General features: G+C 41.6%; 1 protein-coding gene across 1 annotated transcript in view; it reads left to right on the forward strand.

Annotated features, from left to right (window-relative positions):
• Positions 1–17969, forward strand: part of LOC106585049 (septin-2) — a 55420-nt gene extending 37451 nt beyond the window's left edge. The window contains exons 8-12 of the mRNA XM_014170804.2: positions 3600–3701; positions 4451–4596; positions 7414–7497; positions 7703–7760; positions 15400–17969. Of these exons, the coding sequence (XP_014026279.1) occupies positions 3600–3701; positions 4451–4596; positions 7414–7497; positions 7703–7760; positions 15400–15465 (456 nt within the window). The 3' untranslated portion in view covers positions 15466–17969. The remainder of the gene's footprint in view (positions 1–3599; positions 3702–4450; positions 4597–7413; positions 7498–7702; positions 7761–15399) is intronic.
• The last annotated feature ends 377 nt before the right edge of the window (positions 17970–18346 follow it).

Genomic DNA, 18346 nt, shown 5'->3' on the forward strand with positions numbered 1-18346 from the left:
TCCAAAAATGTTCCCCCGTATTTCCTTTCTCTCTTTCCAATTACAGCACAGAACTGTAATCAGCAGGCTAGCTAGACAGTAAGGAGAGAGGCTGGTGTAAGAGCATGGTCAAAGTTTGTGTCACTGGCCTACACACAAAATATCCCATGATGTCAAAGTGGAAATATGTTTTTAGGAATTTTATAAATTCATTAAAAATGAAAAGCTGAAATGTCTTTAGTAAAGAAGTATTCAATCCTGTTATGGGAAGCCATAATAAGTTCAGGAGTACACATTTGCTAAAGAAGTCACATAATAAGTTGCATGGACTGACTGTGTGCAATAATAGTGTTTAACATTCTTTTTTTATCACTATCTGTACCCCACGCATACAATTATCTGTAAGGTCCCTCAGACAAGCAATGAATTTCAAACACAGATTCAACCACAAAAATGAAAAGAAGGAAGGCTGTACAGAATACAGATATTCCAAAACATGCATCCTGTTTGCAATAATTCTCTAAGTAAAGTAAATAAGTAATAAGTAAAACTGCAAGAAATGTGGCAAAGAAATGTACTTTATGTCCTGAATACAAAGCGTTACATTTGGGGCAAATCCAACACAATGTGTCACTGAGTACCACTCTTCATGTTTTCAAGCATGGTGGTGGCTGCATCATGTTATGTGTATGCGTGTCATTGGCAAGGTCTAGGGAGTTTATTGGGATAAAAATAAATGGAAATGGGATATACACTGGAGTTGTTACCAAGAAGTTGTTACCAAGATGACATTGATTGTTTCTGAGTGGCCTAATTACAGTTTTGACTTATATCGGCTTGAAAATCTATGGCAAGACTTGAAAATGGCTGACTAGCAATGATCAACAACCAACTTGACAGAGCTTGGAACATTTTTAAAAATAATAATGTACAATCCAGGTGTGCAAAGCTCTCAGAGACTTACCCAGAAAGACTCACAGCTGTAACCGCTGCCAAATGTGATTCTAACAAGAATTGACTCGGTGGTGTGAATTCTTACGTAAATGAGATATTTTTTTATTTCATTTTCAATATATTTGCTAAAATGTCTAAAAAATATGTTTTCACTTTGTCATTATGGGGTACTGTGTGTAGATGGATGAGAAAATATTGAATCAATTTTGAATTCATGCTGTAACACAACAAAATGTGGAATAAGTCAAGGGGTATGAATGCTTTTGAAGGCACTGTTACATATATTTATTTTTTATTGTTGGACATGAAAGACTGTAAAAACACCAGCAAATCAGCTCCAAGTGATTTTATTTGAGGAAATCTGTTCCAAAGTATTCCCACACATAATAGAGAGAGATAGACAAAACATGAGGAACACCTTCCTAATATTGAGTTGCACCCCCTTTTGCCCTCAGAACTGCCTCAATTAGTCAGGGCATGGCTTGAAAGCATTCCAAAGGGATGCTGGCCTATGTTGACTCCAATGCTTCCCACAGTTGTCAAGTTGGCTGGATGTCCTTTGGGTGGTGGACCATTCTTGATACACCGGAAACTGTTGAGCATGAAAATCCCAGCAGCGTTGCAGTTCAAACCAGTGCGCCTGGCACATACCACCACAGCCCGTTCAAAGGCACTTAAATATTTTGTCTTGCCCATTCACCCTCTGAATGGCACAGATACACAATCCATAGCTCAACTGTCTCAAGGCTTAAAAAATCCTTATTTAACCTGTCTCCTCCCCTTCATCTATACTGATTTAAAGTGGATTTAACAGGTGACATCAATAAGGGATCATAGCATTCATCTGGATTCGCCTGGTCAGTCTATCTCATGGAAAGAGCTAATGTTTTGTACCCTCAGTTTATGTGATCGTATACAAATGTAAGTAAGGTTTGAAATTGTAACGTTTTAGTCAACTGTTATTTCTGTTTGGGCTTCTTGCAGTCATTTTGCGTCTACAAATTATTTGTAATTATGTTCCGGACCCCTGACGATCTGCTCAAGATAAAATCGGCCTGCGACTGAATCTAGTTGATGATCCCTGCTTTAAAGTGTTAAGATATATAAATAGGATAAAAACTAGAATTGACATGGCATCGGTTGTGTGTGCTATATTTGTCTAATTTAGACGTATTTAGACCAGGCAGTGGTATGAACACCTCATCACTGCTGAAGCTAGTGTTTACAGTTGTGGTTTGTTAAGTCAGGCTGCTGTAAATAGATGGTAGTGTAAATTCCAGGTAAATAGTTATTAAGTTAAGCAGGTTGGGAAACATGTCCAAACACCTGTTGAGTGGTTGGATTCCATGACTTAACATTCTGTTTTTAGGTGAATTCCTAACTCCAGCCCTCTCGTAAATCTCCCACTGATATCACTTCTCATCCTTGTGTTATGATAGTTAGTTGTTGAGTGTATTGTTTGTCGTATCTGTGGTTTTGCAGGAGGCTACTTCTGTATCCCTCCCATCTCTGATACATTCAAAAATATGTTTTTCTGCATGTTTCTTCATTTTCCTCATAGCTGTGGATTTACATAACCAGGTTTGTTTGTTACTTTTTTCCTGCTGTTGTGTCTAATCCTTTTTTTTACCCCTCTGTGTCATGTTCCTCAAAACTCCCAGTCCTATCCCACCAAACTGATACTTGTCCGTTCTGTGTGGGAACTTGCATGTGTGTGCGATGGGGAGAAGGTCTGGTCCTGTGCCACGCTCTCCTCCGGGTCCCATAAGTCTGTTTGCTTTCAGATGTGGTCCTTAACAATACCCTCCACTCCCCACACAGACCCTATCACACACACTCTGCTCTGAGCGCGCTGAGAAAACAACCCACAGCCATAACAGGAGCTGGAACAGTGGCCTGCTCTATAGGAAAAATGTGCTCTCACATCCTGGACTCCTGCCTCTCTCCATACTGTCCTTTATAGATTACATGAAAGTCCCCAAAAATGTCAGGAAAACAACACTTCATGCAACACTCGTGCATTGTTAATTCAATTTTGCTCTTGAGAAAACAGAGAATACACCTTTTGATTTATAAAATAATAAATATTTCCATCTGTCCCCTAGATACTAGTGAAGAAAGGCCTTTGTGTTGTTGCTTCACCGCTGGGGGTTGAAGAAAGGAGGGGGGAGAACTTTTCTTATGACTCTGTTAGACACCCCCCCGCTCCCCCGGGGTAAGTGGGTAAAACTAGAAGTAATAAGAGGGAGAGAGAAATGGCGTGTCCAGAATCCCACTCCTGTCATGGAGGCTGGGCCATGTCTGAAACAGTGACACAGAGGGAGGAGAGGCCTGACTAACAGACAGCAGTGACAGTTTCATTATGTTGCAGAGGGAGCATGTTCTTGTCCTACTGTGGGATTGATTGTCTCTCAGCCCAACATGACAGCCATCCAAAACTGCCTGGTTCAGATGAGAGGGATTGCAGCTGGGCTGGGGGGTGGCTCCGGCCTCCGGGTACAGGTTGCCCTTAGGCACAGATTGCAACACTGACCTTAGATCAACACCCCAGGACAACTTATTCCTCTGGGAAGCAGATGAGGATTGACCTGAGGAAGTGTGAGAGGTCAGAAGGTCACGGCGGGGTTGAGACTCTGTATTGATCTTGTGTGTTGCTGTATTGGCAGATCCTGGATGAGATTGCAGAGCATGGCATCAGGATCTACCAACTGCCAGACGCTGACTCAGATGAGGATGAGGAGTTCAAGGAGCAGACACGAATACTGAAGGTACGACACACACAGGAAGTTTGCGTCCCAAATGGCACACTAGTCCATATATAATGCACTACTTTTGACCAGAGTTCTAAGGGCCCTAGTCAAAACAAAGTACTGCACTATAAAGGGAATAGGGTGCCATTTGGGACGTAAAAAACTAACACCAACTAAGAGAAAGAAACTCAGGGAGAAACACCATTACTGAATGGGACTGGGAGTGACATAGAACCACTGTTATGTCATTTTTCTCTTAACCACTGGGTTTTAGAATGGGTGAGAATCATACTATTGAAACTGACCCATTGATCTTTTGAATGGGCTTTTTGTCAAACGTGAACAATCCTGTCATTTTTCCTTATTCTAGTACGTACACGTGTCAAAGTCATTCCATGGAGTGCCGAGTGTCTGTGGGTTTTTGCTCCTCCCTTGTACTTGATTGATGAATTAAGGTCACTGATTAGCAAAGAACTCCCCTCACCTGGTTGTCGAGGTCTTAATTGAAAGGAAAAATCTAAAAGTAGCAGACACTAGGCCCTCCATGGAATGAGTTGGACACCCCTGCTCTAGTAGATTCCACTCATCTTCAATAACCATCATTCTCCTATTCTCTTCTCCACCTATCTCTCCTTCCCTGACCCCTCTATTTCTGCATCCCTCTGTTTTCACATTCCTCCCACTCTGTCTCCTCTTTCTATCCCCTTGTCTTCCATACCCTTGCATCCATGTCTCTCTACTCCTCCCCCTCTGTCTCCCTCTCTCAGGCGAGCATTCCGTTTTCTGTGATTGGTTCAAACCAGCTTATTGAGGTGAAAGGAAAGAAGATCAGAGGTCGTCTCTACCCCTGGGGGGTCGTAGAGGTGGAGAACCCTGAGCACAACGACTTCCTCAAACTACGCACCATGCTTGTGTAAGTCACCACGACAACGCAATGCGTACCCCTTCAAACATTCAACCTCCAGCTGCGTACCCCTCTAGCACCAGGGTCAGCGCACTCTCAAATGTTGTTTTTTGCCATCATTGTAAGCCTGCCCCACACACACACTATACGATACATTTATTAAACATAAGAATGAGTGTGAGTTTTTGTCACAACCGGACTCGTGGGAAGTGACAAAGAGCTCTTATAGGACCAGGGCATAAATCATAATATAATAATAATCAATCATTTTGCTCTTTATTTAACCATCTTACATATAAAACCATATTTGTTAATCGAAAATTGTGAATAACTCACCACAGGTTAATGAGAAGGGTGTGCTTGAAAGGATGCACATAACTCTGCAATTTTGGGTTGTATTGGGGAGAGTCTCAGTCTTAAATCATTTTCCACACAGTCTGTACCTGTACTTAGTTTTCATGCTAGTGGGGGTCGGGAATCCCCTTTCACATAGGTACGTGGTTGAAAAGGGCATCAGTGTCTTAACAGCGCAATTTGCCAAGGCAGGGTACTCTGAGCGCAGCCCAATCCAGAAATCTGGCAGTGGCTTCTGATGAAATTACATTTTCACAGAACCACTTCTTGCAATTTCGATGAGGCTCTCTTGTTCAGATATCGGTAGGTGGACTGGAGGCAGGGCATGAAAGGGATAACGAATCCAGTTTTTTGTGTCATCCATTTGGGGAAAGTACCTGCGTAATTGAGCACCCAGCTCACTCAGGTGCTTCGCTATATCACATTTGACATTGTTCCATAAGCTTGAGTTCATTTGCACACAAGAAATCATACAGTGATGAAAAGACCTGTGTGTTGTCCTTGTTAATGCAGACAGAGAAGAGCTCCAACTTCTTAATCATAGCCTCAATTTTATCCTGCACATTGAATATAGTTGCGGAGAGTCCCTGTAATCCTAGATTCAGATCATTCAGGCAAGAAAAAACATCACCCAGATAGGCCAGTCGTGTGAGAAACTCGTCATCATGCAAGTGGTCAGACAAGTGAAAATGATGGTCAGTAAAGAAAACTTTAAGCTCCTCTCTCAATTAAAAAGAACTTGTCAATACCTTGGCACTTCTGTATGTTGTAAAAGCGTTACATGGTCGCTGCCCGTATCATTGCATAGTGCAGAAAATACACAAGAGTTCAGGGGCCTTGTTTTAACAAAGTTAGCCATTTTCACTGTAGTGTCCAAACCGTCTTTCAAGCTGTCAGTCATTCCCTTGCCAACAAGAGCCTCTCGGTGGATGTTGCAGTGTACCAAAGTGGCGTCGGGAGCAACTGCTTGCACGCGCGTTACCACTCCACTATGTCTCCCTGTCATGGCTTTTGCGCCATCAGTACAGAAACCAACACATCTTGACCACCAAAGTCCATTTGATGTCACAAAGCTGTCCAGTACTTTAAAAATATCCTCTCCTGGTTTCCAGAAGAAGATGTTTTCCTTAATTGACCCCCCATAAACGTAACGGACATATACCAGGAGCTGTGCCAGGCCCGCCACATCTGTTGACTCATCCAGCTGTATCGCATAGAATTCACTGGCTTGTATGCGAAGCAGTAATTGTTTCAAAACATCTCCTGCCATGTCACTGATACGTCGTGAAACAGTGTTGTTTGATGGAGGCATTGTCTGTATAGTTATTTTGGCCTTTTCCCCCAGCATTGTCCCAGCCATATCTGCGGCAGCAGGAACAATTAAGTCCTCCACAATAGTATGTGGCTTGCCTGTCCTAACCACTCGGTAGCTCACCATATAAGACGCTTCTAGCCCCTGCTTATTAATGGTATCTGTTGCTTTTATACATGTCTTACTACTTGAAAGTCGTCTTAATTCTCGCTCCAAAAACTCCAGTGGCTTATTTTTCAACTTGGCATGTTTTGTTTCTAAATGTCTGCACAAGAGTGAAGGTTTCATCGAGTTGTGAGACAGTACTTTTGCACATATAACACACTGTGCCTGTGGAAAGGCACTACTCCCAATAGAAGTGAACCCCAAATCAATGTAGTTCTCATCATATTTGCGCCTTTTCGATGGTCCAACGTCCCTGTTGGTTGTTCGGTGCTTTCCCGGGTAAGGGAAGCAGCTCTTCGGCTGCATCAGATTCACAACTGTCAGTGCGCTAGCTGGGCTAACAACAAATGTAGAATTACTGATGCTAGCATTGGATGATCTCGTGGAAGCAGAACAACTTGTGTCGTGTGCAGGTGTAGTACTGCTGGTAGTAGCAGTACTACCAGTAGAGCTGGTATGTGTCTCTATGGACACACTTTGTTTTAACAATTCATCAATTTGAGAGCAAACGGAATGAGCAGCAGCTACGTTTGGCTACACACGGACCATTAGTGGAATTCCCGTAAGAGAGTAACGGTTAATGTGATTGGATGTTAATTATTTGACTAGGCTACCTGTATTTGACATTGTGTTGTTCTTTCACTGAACACTAGATGGTTGAATTTTATTTTTGGCAGTGAAACGAGGCAACTCAGGCGAGAAAAAAAAACTCACCCAAATGTATAGCCCCGTTGGAAAATATAAATGTTTGAAAATGTGAAGAAAGAAAAAAATGCGAATCACATTTTTATTTGGCGTACCCCTGATTTGGAGTAAATGTAAAAGTAATCTATGCATGCTCTTATCGCATACTTCTGTTGGATATGTATTACTATACTGCCACTTAGTGGTTGAACAGAGAACTTCAAGTCTGTCCATCTGTTGCTCAGTTTTATGGGGGTTTGCACAAGCCAAATTGTGATATTGAAATGTGTGATGGTTGTGTGTGTTTCCAGCACCCACATGCAGGACCTCCAGGAGGTCACTCAGGACCTGCACTACGAGAACTTCCGTTCAGAGAGACTGAAGAGACCTGGCAGGTCAGTCTCCTATCTGCAGTGTTTCTCTCTCTCTCTCTCACACTCTCTCACACTCTGTCTGTCTGTCTGTCTGTCTGTCTGTCTGTCTGTCTGTCTGTCTGTCTGTCTGTCTGTCTGTCTGTCTGTCTGTCTGTCTGTCTGTCTGTGCTGAGACTACTCTAACATATTACAGTAGTTAATATGTTCCCTTAAACATTCCCTACAGAGCTGTGGAGGAGGATATGATGGACAAAGACCAGATTCTCCTGCAGAAGGAGGCTGAGGTGAGTAGCTACTGCAGCACTGGTTGCTCTCATAGGGTTAACTAGGTCCTAGGATGCTCTCATAGGGTTAACTAGGTCCTAGGATGCTCTCATAGGGTTAACTAGCTCCTAGGATGCTATCATAGGGTTAACTAGGTCCTAGGATGCTCTCATAGGGTTAACTAGGTCCTCGGGTGCTCTCATAGGGTTAACTACGTCCTAGGATCCTCTCATAGGGTTAACTAGGTCCTAGGATGCTCTCATAGGGTTAACTAGGTCCTAGGATGCTCTCATTGGGTTAACTAGGTCCTAGGATGCTTTCATAGGGTTAACTAGGTCCTCGGGTGCTCTCATAGGGTTAACTACGTCCTAGGATCCTCTCATAGGGTTAACTAGGTCCTAGGATGCTCTCATAGGGTTAACTAGGTCCTAGGATGCTCTCATTGGGTTAACTAGGTCCTAGGATGCTCTCATTGGGTTAACTAGGTCCTAGGATGCTCTCATAGGGTTAACTAGGTTTTAGGTAATAAATGAATGGGGTAAGTTGAGCCACGGGACAGGGTACGTTAAGCCGCCTACAAATGTATGTACTGAATAAAATATTACCTCTACCTTTTTAAAACCATGTCTATCTTAATTTACAAGCAAAATTCAACACAATCACAATCGCTTTTTTGTCTTTTAACCATTTTAAGCATATTTTAAACAGGCTTAACACCTAACACTTTGTACTTTTTTAAACACAGGTCCTGTTTTTACTTCATATCCCAGAGATAATGCCATGCATTATGCCCAGGAAGAACACACTTCAATTTACTCAACTTGCCATTGCCTCAACTTACCCCATAGTCATTGGCTCAACTTACCCCAAGGCAAACATTTTGACTATAGTAGCACACACAGCTACAAGGATGCACTTTCATGCTAGATTTATGACCTCATATTGAAGATTATAGAGACCCCAACTGATATATAGAACAATCTAAAAATGATCTACTTTGGTTTAGATACAAGCATCATGAAAACTCTAACACAATACATTAATTTGACTTGGTAAAAATCTGTTTTTTGGACCTAACTTGCTTACCACTTCTTCCATGTGGTTTCTTCGTTCACAGACTCCGTGAAATGATGACCTCTACTTAAATATTTGGTCAAATTATACATTTTGTGTATGGTTTCGTAGAAACAAGGGTGATTCAACTTACCCCTTTGGCTCAATTTACTCCACTCTCCTTTACTAGGCTACCTGAGCACGTTCATCCACTCGCAACATATTTCCAGCCTCCAAACTTGGTGAATGGAAAGAGAGATCTGTTACACAAAACACCACAAAGTGTAATGACATTCAGCTATTGTCAATCAGTGTCCACTGCTGTCTGCGCGTGTCTCGGTGTCGGCCACTGATCTCTGCCTTGGCAAAATTTCAGTGTTCGCATTGAACCACATTGCATTTTGGAGCGTATACCACCTATTTTCAAGACCATTCGTAAATGTTTTATGCCTCTGACATGCGGTAATGATAAATAATGTTGTAATAGCCTACAGTTTTCTTGGCATTTCGTTTGAATTATTGTGATAAGCAGATGTTTTACCGGTATGACGTCCTCCACTATTATTTTGCCGGGACCGAACCTGGCTTATACCCTTTTTGGCCATCTTGGTTTACATTGTTTACATTCTAAACTGTGGAGGCAGTGATTTGTAAGAAAATAATAAATTACCCTCTTCTTCCTGATTGCCTCTGATTGGCCTGTTTGTATTCCCATGGCGATGTATAGAGAGAACAGGGTGGGGTACAGTTAAAGGTGTTAGTTAACATGTCTGCGCAGGATATGACATAATATCTGACTTACTGTCCAGTTAAGTGGTGGGAATAAGCCAGGCCAGGCGATGTATAGGATATTGTATACAGGGTGTACACTGGCTGTGCTGCTGGTGGGGGCTGTGTCCTTATGTAAGATCAGATAGGTTTTGTACAGAGCTGAATTGCGGGAACCCGGTTACTGGGATTTGCGGACCAAAACCACTCCCCTTTCCCAGGATAAATAACTGTGAGAAACCGGTAAATTATACACTGCTCAAAAAAATAAAGGGAACACTAAAATAACACATCCTAGATCTGAATGAATGAAATAATCTTATTAAATACTTGTTTCTTTACATAGTTGAATGTGCTGACAACAAAATCACACAAAAATAATCAATGGAAATCCAATTTATCAACCCATGGAGGTCTGGATTTGGAGTCACACTCAAAATTAAAGTGGAAAACCACACTACAGGCTGATCCAACTTTGATGTAATGTCCTTAAAACAAGTCAAAATGAGGCTCAGTAGTGTGTGTGGCCTCCACGTGCCTGTATGACCTCCCTACAACGCCTGGACATGCTCCTGATGAGGTGGCGGATGGTCTCCTGAGGGATCTCCTCCCAGACCTGGACTAAAGCATCCGCCAACTCCTGGACAGTCTGTGGTGCAACGTGGCGTTGGTGGATGGAGCGAGACATGATGTCCCAGATGTGCTCAATTGGATTCAGGTCTGGGGAACGGGCGGGCCAGTCCATAGCATCAATGCCTTCCTCTTGCAGGAACTGCTGACACTCCAGCCACATGAGGTCTAGCATTGTCTTGCATTAGGAGGAACCCAGGGCCAACCGCACCAGCATATGGTCTCACAAGGGGTCTGAGGATCTCATCTCGGTACCTAATGGCAGTCAGGCTACCTCTGGCGAGCACATGGAGTGCTGTGCTGCCCCCCAAAGAAATGCCACCCCACACCATGACTGACCCACCGCCAAACCGGTCATGCTGGAGGATGTTGCAGGCAGCAGAACGTTCTCCACGGCGTCTCCAGACTCTGTCACGTCTGTCACGTGCTCAGTGTGAACCTGCTTTCATCTGTGAAGAGCACAGGGCGCCAGTGGCGAATTTGCCAATCTTGGTGTTCTCTGGCAAATGCCAAACGTCCTGCACGGTGTTGGGCTGTAAGCACAACCCCCACCTGTGGACGTCGGGCCCTCATACCACCCTCATGGAGTCTGTTTCTGACCGTTTGAGCAGACACATGCACATTTGTGGCCTGCTGCAGGGCTCTGGCAGTGCTCCTCCTGCTCTTCCTTGCACAAAGGCAGAGGTAGCGGTCCTGCTGCTGGGTTGTTGCCCTCCTACGGCCTCCTCCACGTCTCCTGATGTACTGGCCTGTCTCCTGGTAGCGCCTCCATGCTCTGGACACTATGCTGACAGACACAGCAAACCTTCTTGCCACAGCTCGCATTGATGCGCCATCCTGGATGAGCTGCACTACCTGAGCCACTTGTGTGGGTTGTAGACTTCGTCTCATGCTACCACTAGAATGAAAGCACCGCCAGCATTCAAAAGTGACCAAAACATCAGCCAGGAAGCATAGGAACTGAGAAGTGGTCTATGGTCACCACCTGCAGAACCACTCCTTTATTGGGGGTGTCTTGCTAATTGCCTATAATTCCCACCTGTTGTCTATTCCATTTGCACAACAGCATGTGAAATGTATTGTCAATCAGTGTTGCTTCCTAAGTGGACAGTTTGATTTCACAGAAGTGTGATTGACTTGGAGTGTTGTTTAAGTGTTCCCTTTATTTTTTTGAGCAGTGTAATAAATTATTTATATGAACAGCATGGCGTAAAATGGCACTGTTAAATTACATGCGATGTCTAAATCTGGCTTATCTACAGCCTCTGCATGATGAACCAACGCTCAGGGTGGGGACAGACCCATCTCAGTATGGAGCGCAGTTCACAATGCATGTAGACCTATCATTGCATCATGGTAACTTTTTGTCTTATGACAGGTACCCCTGCATTTGCTGCAGTATAGCCTATGCTACATTAATATAAAGACCGAATACGCGTTTCATTTACACATCTCCATTTGGCTTTTGTGGGTCACCTTATTTTTTTAATTGTAAAGATTATAAAATGTTTTATTGCAGCTGCAGAGTTTTTAAACAGCCTATCACTCAAATATCTTTAAATCAGTGCACTCTCTTGCAGTCTTTCTCTCTCTCCATCAACTCCATTCAAATTGCATCCAAAATAGATAATCATGTTCTAGATTGATATATAGCCCTACATATAGATGTGCTAGCCTATTCAATGCAGTATTAGCCTTATATTTAGTTAATTCATGATTGGTTATGCATAATAAGCTTCATAATAAGCTAGAGTAGATTAGCTTGCTGGACATGATTTTTTTTGCATTTCTTATACCAATAGACTATTCAAATAGGGACACAAGCTCTTGTTTGCTGAATGTTAAATACAGCAGCCAATAGAACTCATTGAAAGAAGAGTGAATGCGCGATGGCGGTAGACTATAGCAGTTATTTATTTATTCAGACCCATAACCATTCAATCTTCGTGAATAGAAGTGAAAGCCTTCTGCATCTAAATTCTAGTCCTATATTATTCAAGGACATCATTAAAATGATGAAGATAAGGACAACAAAACATATTTCATTTAACTTTTGAAAGCAAGGAAGGAACAACAATAGACTGAAAAAGCGGAAGTAGGCTAATAACATTAGGGGAAATATTATGAAAGGTATATATGCGTCAGCCTACTAATTATACAAATAGGCCCTATTATATTTCAAAATTAAAATCTATTTAGCTAGCCTATACTTGTAACTATGTAGACTGCACCAGAATCGCATTTTCTCGCCATGCTTTATCATGGTTTGAACGATGTGCGTAATTCCAGACCATATAATACAATACAGTACAGTAATACAGTTCACACTAATAAAGATTAGCTTACTGGAGCTAGTTTCATTTATTTACCCAAGATAGCATACAGTTGAAGTCGGAAGTTTACATACACCTTAGCCAAATACATTTAAACTCAGTTTTTCACAATTCCTGACATTTAATCCTAGTAGAAATTCCCTGTCTTAGGTCAGTTAGGATCACCACTTTATTTTAAGAATGTGAAATGTCAGAATAATAGTAGAGAAAATTATTTATTTCAGCTTTTATTTCTTTCATCACATTCCCACTGGGTCAGAAGTTTACATACACTCAATTAGTATTTGGTAGCATTGCCTTTAAATTGTTTAACTTGGGTCAAATGTTTCAGGTAGCCTTCCACAAGCTTCCCACAATAAGTTGGGTGAATTTTGGCCCATTCCTCCTGACAGAGCTGGTGTAACTGAGTCAGGTTTGTAGGCCTCCTTGCTCGCACACGCTTTTTCAGTTCTGCCCACAAATTTTCTATAGGATTGAGGTCAGGGCTTTTTGATGGCCACTCCAATACCTTGACTTTGTTGTCCTTAAGCCATTTTGCCACAACTTTGGATGTATGCTTGGGGTCATTGTTCATTTGGAAGACCCATTTGCCACCAAGCTTTAACTTCCTGACTGATGTCTTGAGATGTTGCTTCAATATATCCACATAATTGTCCTTCCTCATGACGCCATCTATTTTGTGAAGTGCATGATGCTGCCACCCCCGTGCTTCACGGTTGGGATGGTGTTCTTCGGCTTGCAAGCCTGCCCCTTTTTCCTCCAAACATAGCGATGGTCATTAAGGCCAAACAATTCTATTTTTGTTTCATCAGACCAGAGGACATTTCTCCAAAAAGTACAATCTTTGTCCCCATGTGCAGTTGCAAACCGTAGTCTGGCTTTTTTATGGCGGTTTTGGAGCAGTGGCTTCTTCCTTGCTGAGCGGCCTTTCAGGTTATGTCGACATAGGACTCGTTTTACTGTGGCTATAGATACTTTTGTACCAGTTTCCTCCAGAATCTTCACAAGGTCCTTTGCTGTTGTTGTGGGATTGATTTGCCCACCAAAATACATTCATCTCTAGGAGACAGAACACACCTCCTTACTGAGCAGTATTTTTATTTTACCTTTATTTAACTAGGCAAGTCAGTTAAGAAGAAATTCTTATTTTCAATGATGGCCTATGATGGGTTAACTGCCTTGTTCAGGGGCAGAACGACAGATTTGTACTTTGTCAGCTCGGGGATTCGAACTTGCAACCTTTCGGTTACTAGTCCGACGCTCTAACCACTAGGCTACGCTGCCGCCCCAATGACGGCTGTGTGGTCCCATGCTGTTTATACTTGAGTACTATTGTTTGTACAGATGAACGTGGTACCTTCAGGCATTTGGAAATTGCTCCCAAGAATGAACCAGACTTATGGAGGTCTACAATTTTTTTCTGAGGTCTTGCCTGATTTCTTTTGATTTTGCCATGATGTCAAGCAAAGAGGCACTGGGTTTGAAGGTAGGCCTTGAAATACATCCATAGGTACACCTCCAATTGACTCAAATGATGTCAATTAGCCTATCAGAAGCTTCTAAAGCCATGACATCATTTTCTGGAATTTTCCAAGCTGTTTAAAGGCACAGTCAATTTAGTGTATGTAAACTTTTGATCCACTGGAATTGTGATACTGTGAATTATAAGTGAAATAATCTGTCTGTAAACAATTGTTGGAAAAATTACTTGTGTCATGCACAAAGTAGATGTCCTAACCAACTTGCCAAAACTATAGTTTGTTAACAAGAAATTAGTGAAGTGGTTGAAAAACTAGCTTTAATGACTCCAACCTAAGTGTATGTAAACTTCCGACTTCAACTGTATATGTAGCCTGGCGAAAGTAAACCCAGCACAGGACACAAACTAATTTGGGGTTGTTTATTCTGTCCAATTATAAATTTAAAATAGGATAATGTAGGAGGCAAATCACCGCAAGGGGGGGGAAGTTACCATAAAGTAAAGTTCAGTCTAAATCACAATCAAGTGAAATACATCTGTTAGTAAAGTGCATAAAAACAATCTGAATACAATAAGTACAAAGTATAATGCATAAATGGTAGTGGCTCTGCTTTCAACACACTGTCCACATGATACCCCATATGGAACAGTAGATTCTCATCTCACCCATACAGCACCTTCAAATAATGTTATCAACTCCACAATGTGGTTCTGAGAGCACTGGTATTCAGCTAGCAAGAAGCTACACTATGTGTTCAAGGTTTATGTTCAATAACTGATGTTAAGAAAAAGGTTTTCAGTCAAACAGAAAAATATTCTTTAGAGATTGGTACGTTGTTTGCTGAATTCTGAAGACCCTTAAAGTGTTTGCACTTGTAGTGGTGTAGTTTTTAACACTAGTACCAAATTGGGGATGTAACCCTTTAAGCAGAGTCACAGACCCACATTCCTGTAGAAAAGCAGCTTTGAATACCAGATCAGTTTAGCAAAGTGTTAACGTTTGATCGCATTCCTTCAGTTTGCAACACACAGAGTTCTATAGAGTACAAACCTGGTTTGATGTAGTTTTAAATATTAAAGTAAATATGTAAATCTATTATTCAGTCACACGCCCCTACCCAAGTGTGAAAATGAGTTGGAGTCCATTTTACCCCAATTCGGTGAAGTCAAATGGTCCACTTGAAGTCCTATCCACGACACTAGATGGATATATTTTCTATTGTGTAAAAAATAAAATGTTCATTAAGGCTCTCAAAAAGTTAGGTGGCTCATTGTATTATCTTTTTACAATGGATACAACTTGTCATGTTTGGAATGGCTGATAGCCTCTGGTATTTGTTTTACTCAACTATCTCTTTCCCTCTTTCTGTCTGTTTCCTTCTCTTCTCTCTGTAGCTGAGGCGTATGCAGCAGATGATTTCCCAGATGCAGGCGCAGATGAAGATGAAGGGAGACGAGTGAAAATAGAGGGATTGAAAGAGGGAGTGGGGGAAGAGATGAGAGGAGCCCCCCAACCCTCAACCCCCTGTGCGTCTGCATCTCCATCATGGACGTACTGCTGGACACACACATCACTCCCTATCTCTCAGTGTGTCAGTCAATCAATCAAGCAATCAACCACCCAATTGGATGTTCCCCTCTCTAACATAATTGTAATGATAAAATCTTCAATTTGGCCTCTATTTCACCATGGTACTGAGATCCACTGATCTGCAAGTCTCAGTATTGTTTTGGGAACTGTTACTCACGCTGTAACACGTTTCATACTAAGGTATGTTTGTCTGGAGTGTTATCCTTTATTGTGTAATGTTATGATATGGGTTATGATATAATGTTAAGGCATACTGTAAAGACAGTAATTCCATGTTCTCCCAATAGGTGACTAAAGATGATGTCCATGTGTTTTCATCCGTACTAGTATTCTGTCTCATGTACAGTGTAGATCTTGCATTGCTAACAGTACTAATATTTCATTGGTTAGACAACAACAAGACTTCAGTGTTTACAGAATGTTTGCGGAATGTTCTGAGTATCTTAAAGTGGCTATCAGCAGTTGAAACAGTTGAAACAATAGCAAAGCTTTGAACCCCACTGTTGTTACGGTTAAAAGCTGGGGGGAAGGACTGGAGAAATGTAACCACTCAAATTCAAAGACAGAGCTATGGATGCAAGGACTGACCATCCATTATATCAAAATGATAGTTTTAACCATGTTTTTAGGCTATACAGTGTTTGTTTACATTTACTTTGTTTACAAACATTGGAGTCAAAAAAATTATATTTTGGTTTCTGGGTATGACCGTTGTGCTTTGCTCATGAGGCTTTTATAAGTTATATTCTTCAAGAATCAATAGGTACATATCATTAATTTATAAGTCCCAAAATGGCGGTAGCAACTGCTGATTGCCCCTTTAAGGGTAGGTTTGTTGAGAGCTAGATGTTGTGTTTTTACCATTTGCAATGGTCCGAGCTGTAGGTGTAGTAATAATAGTGTCGCTCTGGTGGCGCTGTAGTCTATGTTCAACAGCACAACACATGGAAAATAACTAAGGGTAATAATATATAAGGGTAATACAGGCTTGTGTGGAAGTATCCCACAGTCTCACTTTTTATTTTAAACTTTATATCACATTTGGTCTATATTATGAAAGATTTATGTAACATAACTTTGTCTGTGCCTCTGTTGTATTGGATGGAGACCAGTGGAGGCTGGTGGGAGGAACTATAGGGGGACGGGCTCATTGTAATGGCTGGAATGGAGGAATGGGATAAATGGAACGAAGTCAAATGTGGTTTCCATATGTTTGATGTGTTTGATAATGTTCCATTTATTCCATTCCAGCCATTACAATGAGCCCATCCTCCTATAGCTCCTCCCACCAGCCTCCACTGATGGAGACGGTTTGCCTTGGTCTCTCTGGGTCAGTCTCCTCAGACGAGGTTTTACTGGGCTGAATTCCTCACCATGTAATCTTATAACTCAAGTATCAACAGCAGAAGGCTGTTGGTTGTGTCGTCATTATACAGGGAATATTTTCCCTCGTGTTTGAGGAATGCTCTGAAGTGACTTGATAGCTAAAATATGTATGTATCATGTGGGTGGACGTACTGTCTAGAATAAATGTTGGTGCATTCGAGATGCAACTGATGAAATGCTTGTTAAGTGATCATGTTAATTCAAGTGTTTTCAAACCATGCACAACCTTGTGTTGGTTAATATACTGTTTTTATCGCCTAAGACTAGCACTACCAAACCTTACATCACCCTTTGTCTTTAATAGTTACATTACATTATGAGCAGTCTTAGTGTAGATATGTGTTTTTGTTTATTTGGTCATGTTCTTTTGGGTTTTCCTAAAGGGGGTCTTCATTTTATCACAATGATTTACTGTATGCACAGACATACTGATATCTTCTGATATTGGCTAGCTCCATGGAACATACAGTATTGAACACAATTCCATTTTCTGAATTCCTAACTATATTCTGATTCACCATGTCTGCCAGCCCACTCTAGGCTGCTGACTGTTATACAGTGAACACACTAACTCCTCTCTGTGTTCAGCAATGTGTCATTCGTGTTTAAGAGTGCTATCGTCAGTCAGTGTGTCATTGTCTATGTAACTTGTCTCTTTCTGCCGAGTTGATCAATAGATTTGTATCTTTGAACCCTGGAGGCATTAACCCAGCGTTTCCCAAACTTGGTCCTGGGGACCCCAAGGGGTGCATATTTAGTTGTTTGCCCTAGCACTACACAGCTGATTCAAATAATCAACTCATCAAGCTTTAATTATTTGAATCAGCTGTGTAGTGCTAGGGCAAACACCAAAACGTGTACTCCTTAAGGTCCCTAGGATTTAATTTGGGAAACACCGCAATTAACCTAACTGTGCTTGAAACATTTTTTTAGTAGTGTCTCAACTTTTGTACTCTATTTTCAGAAATACAGTTTCCATAGAAACACACTTGTTGTCAGAGTGCTTTGTTTACAGGTCATAGGTATGATGATGTGCATTTGAGTGGCCATGTAGAAAAACAAAGGCAATGGGATTGAATGGAGACTGAGGTTTCAAGTTGTCAGGCCTTATAGACCTCTATCAAATTGAAAACACTAGATAAGAAGCTGCTGTGGAAGTTGGTGTAGCAGTGTTGCTAAATGGTGAAAAGCTGATTTCACAGAACGATGCGTGGATAGGAAGCATGACACAGTCTTATTCCCTTACACTTGGTGCACGTCTAGATGTTGAACAATTAAGATTTCGAACATATGAGTGAGAAGTTTGAACAGCATTAATTATAGAAGCTGCATACAATATTGATGATATGGACAGTAAGATCCTAG

The sequence above is a fragment of the Salmo salar genome, chromosome ssa24, assembly GCF_905237065.1.
Source record: "Salmo salar chromosome ssa24, Ssal_v3.1, whole genome shotgun sequence".
NCBI lineage: Eukaryota > Metazoa > Chordata > Actinopteri > Salmoniformes > Salmonidae > Salmo > Salmo salar.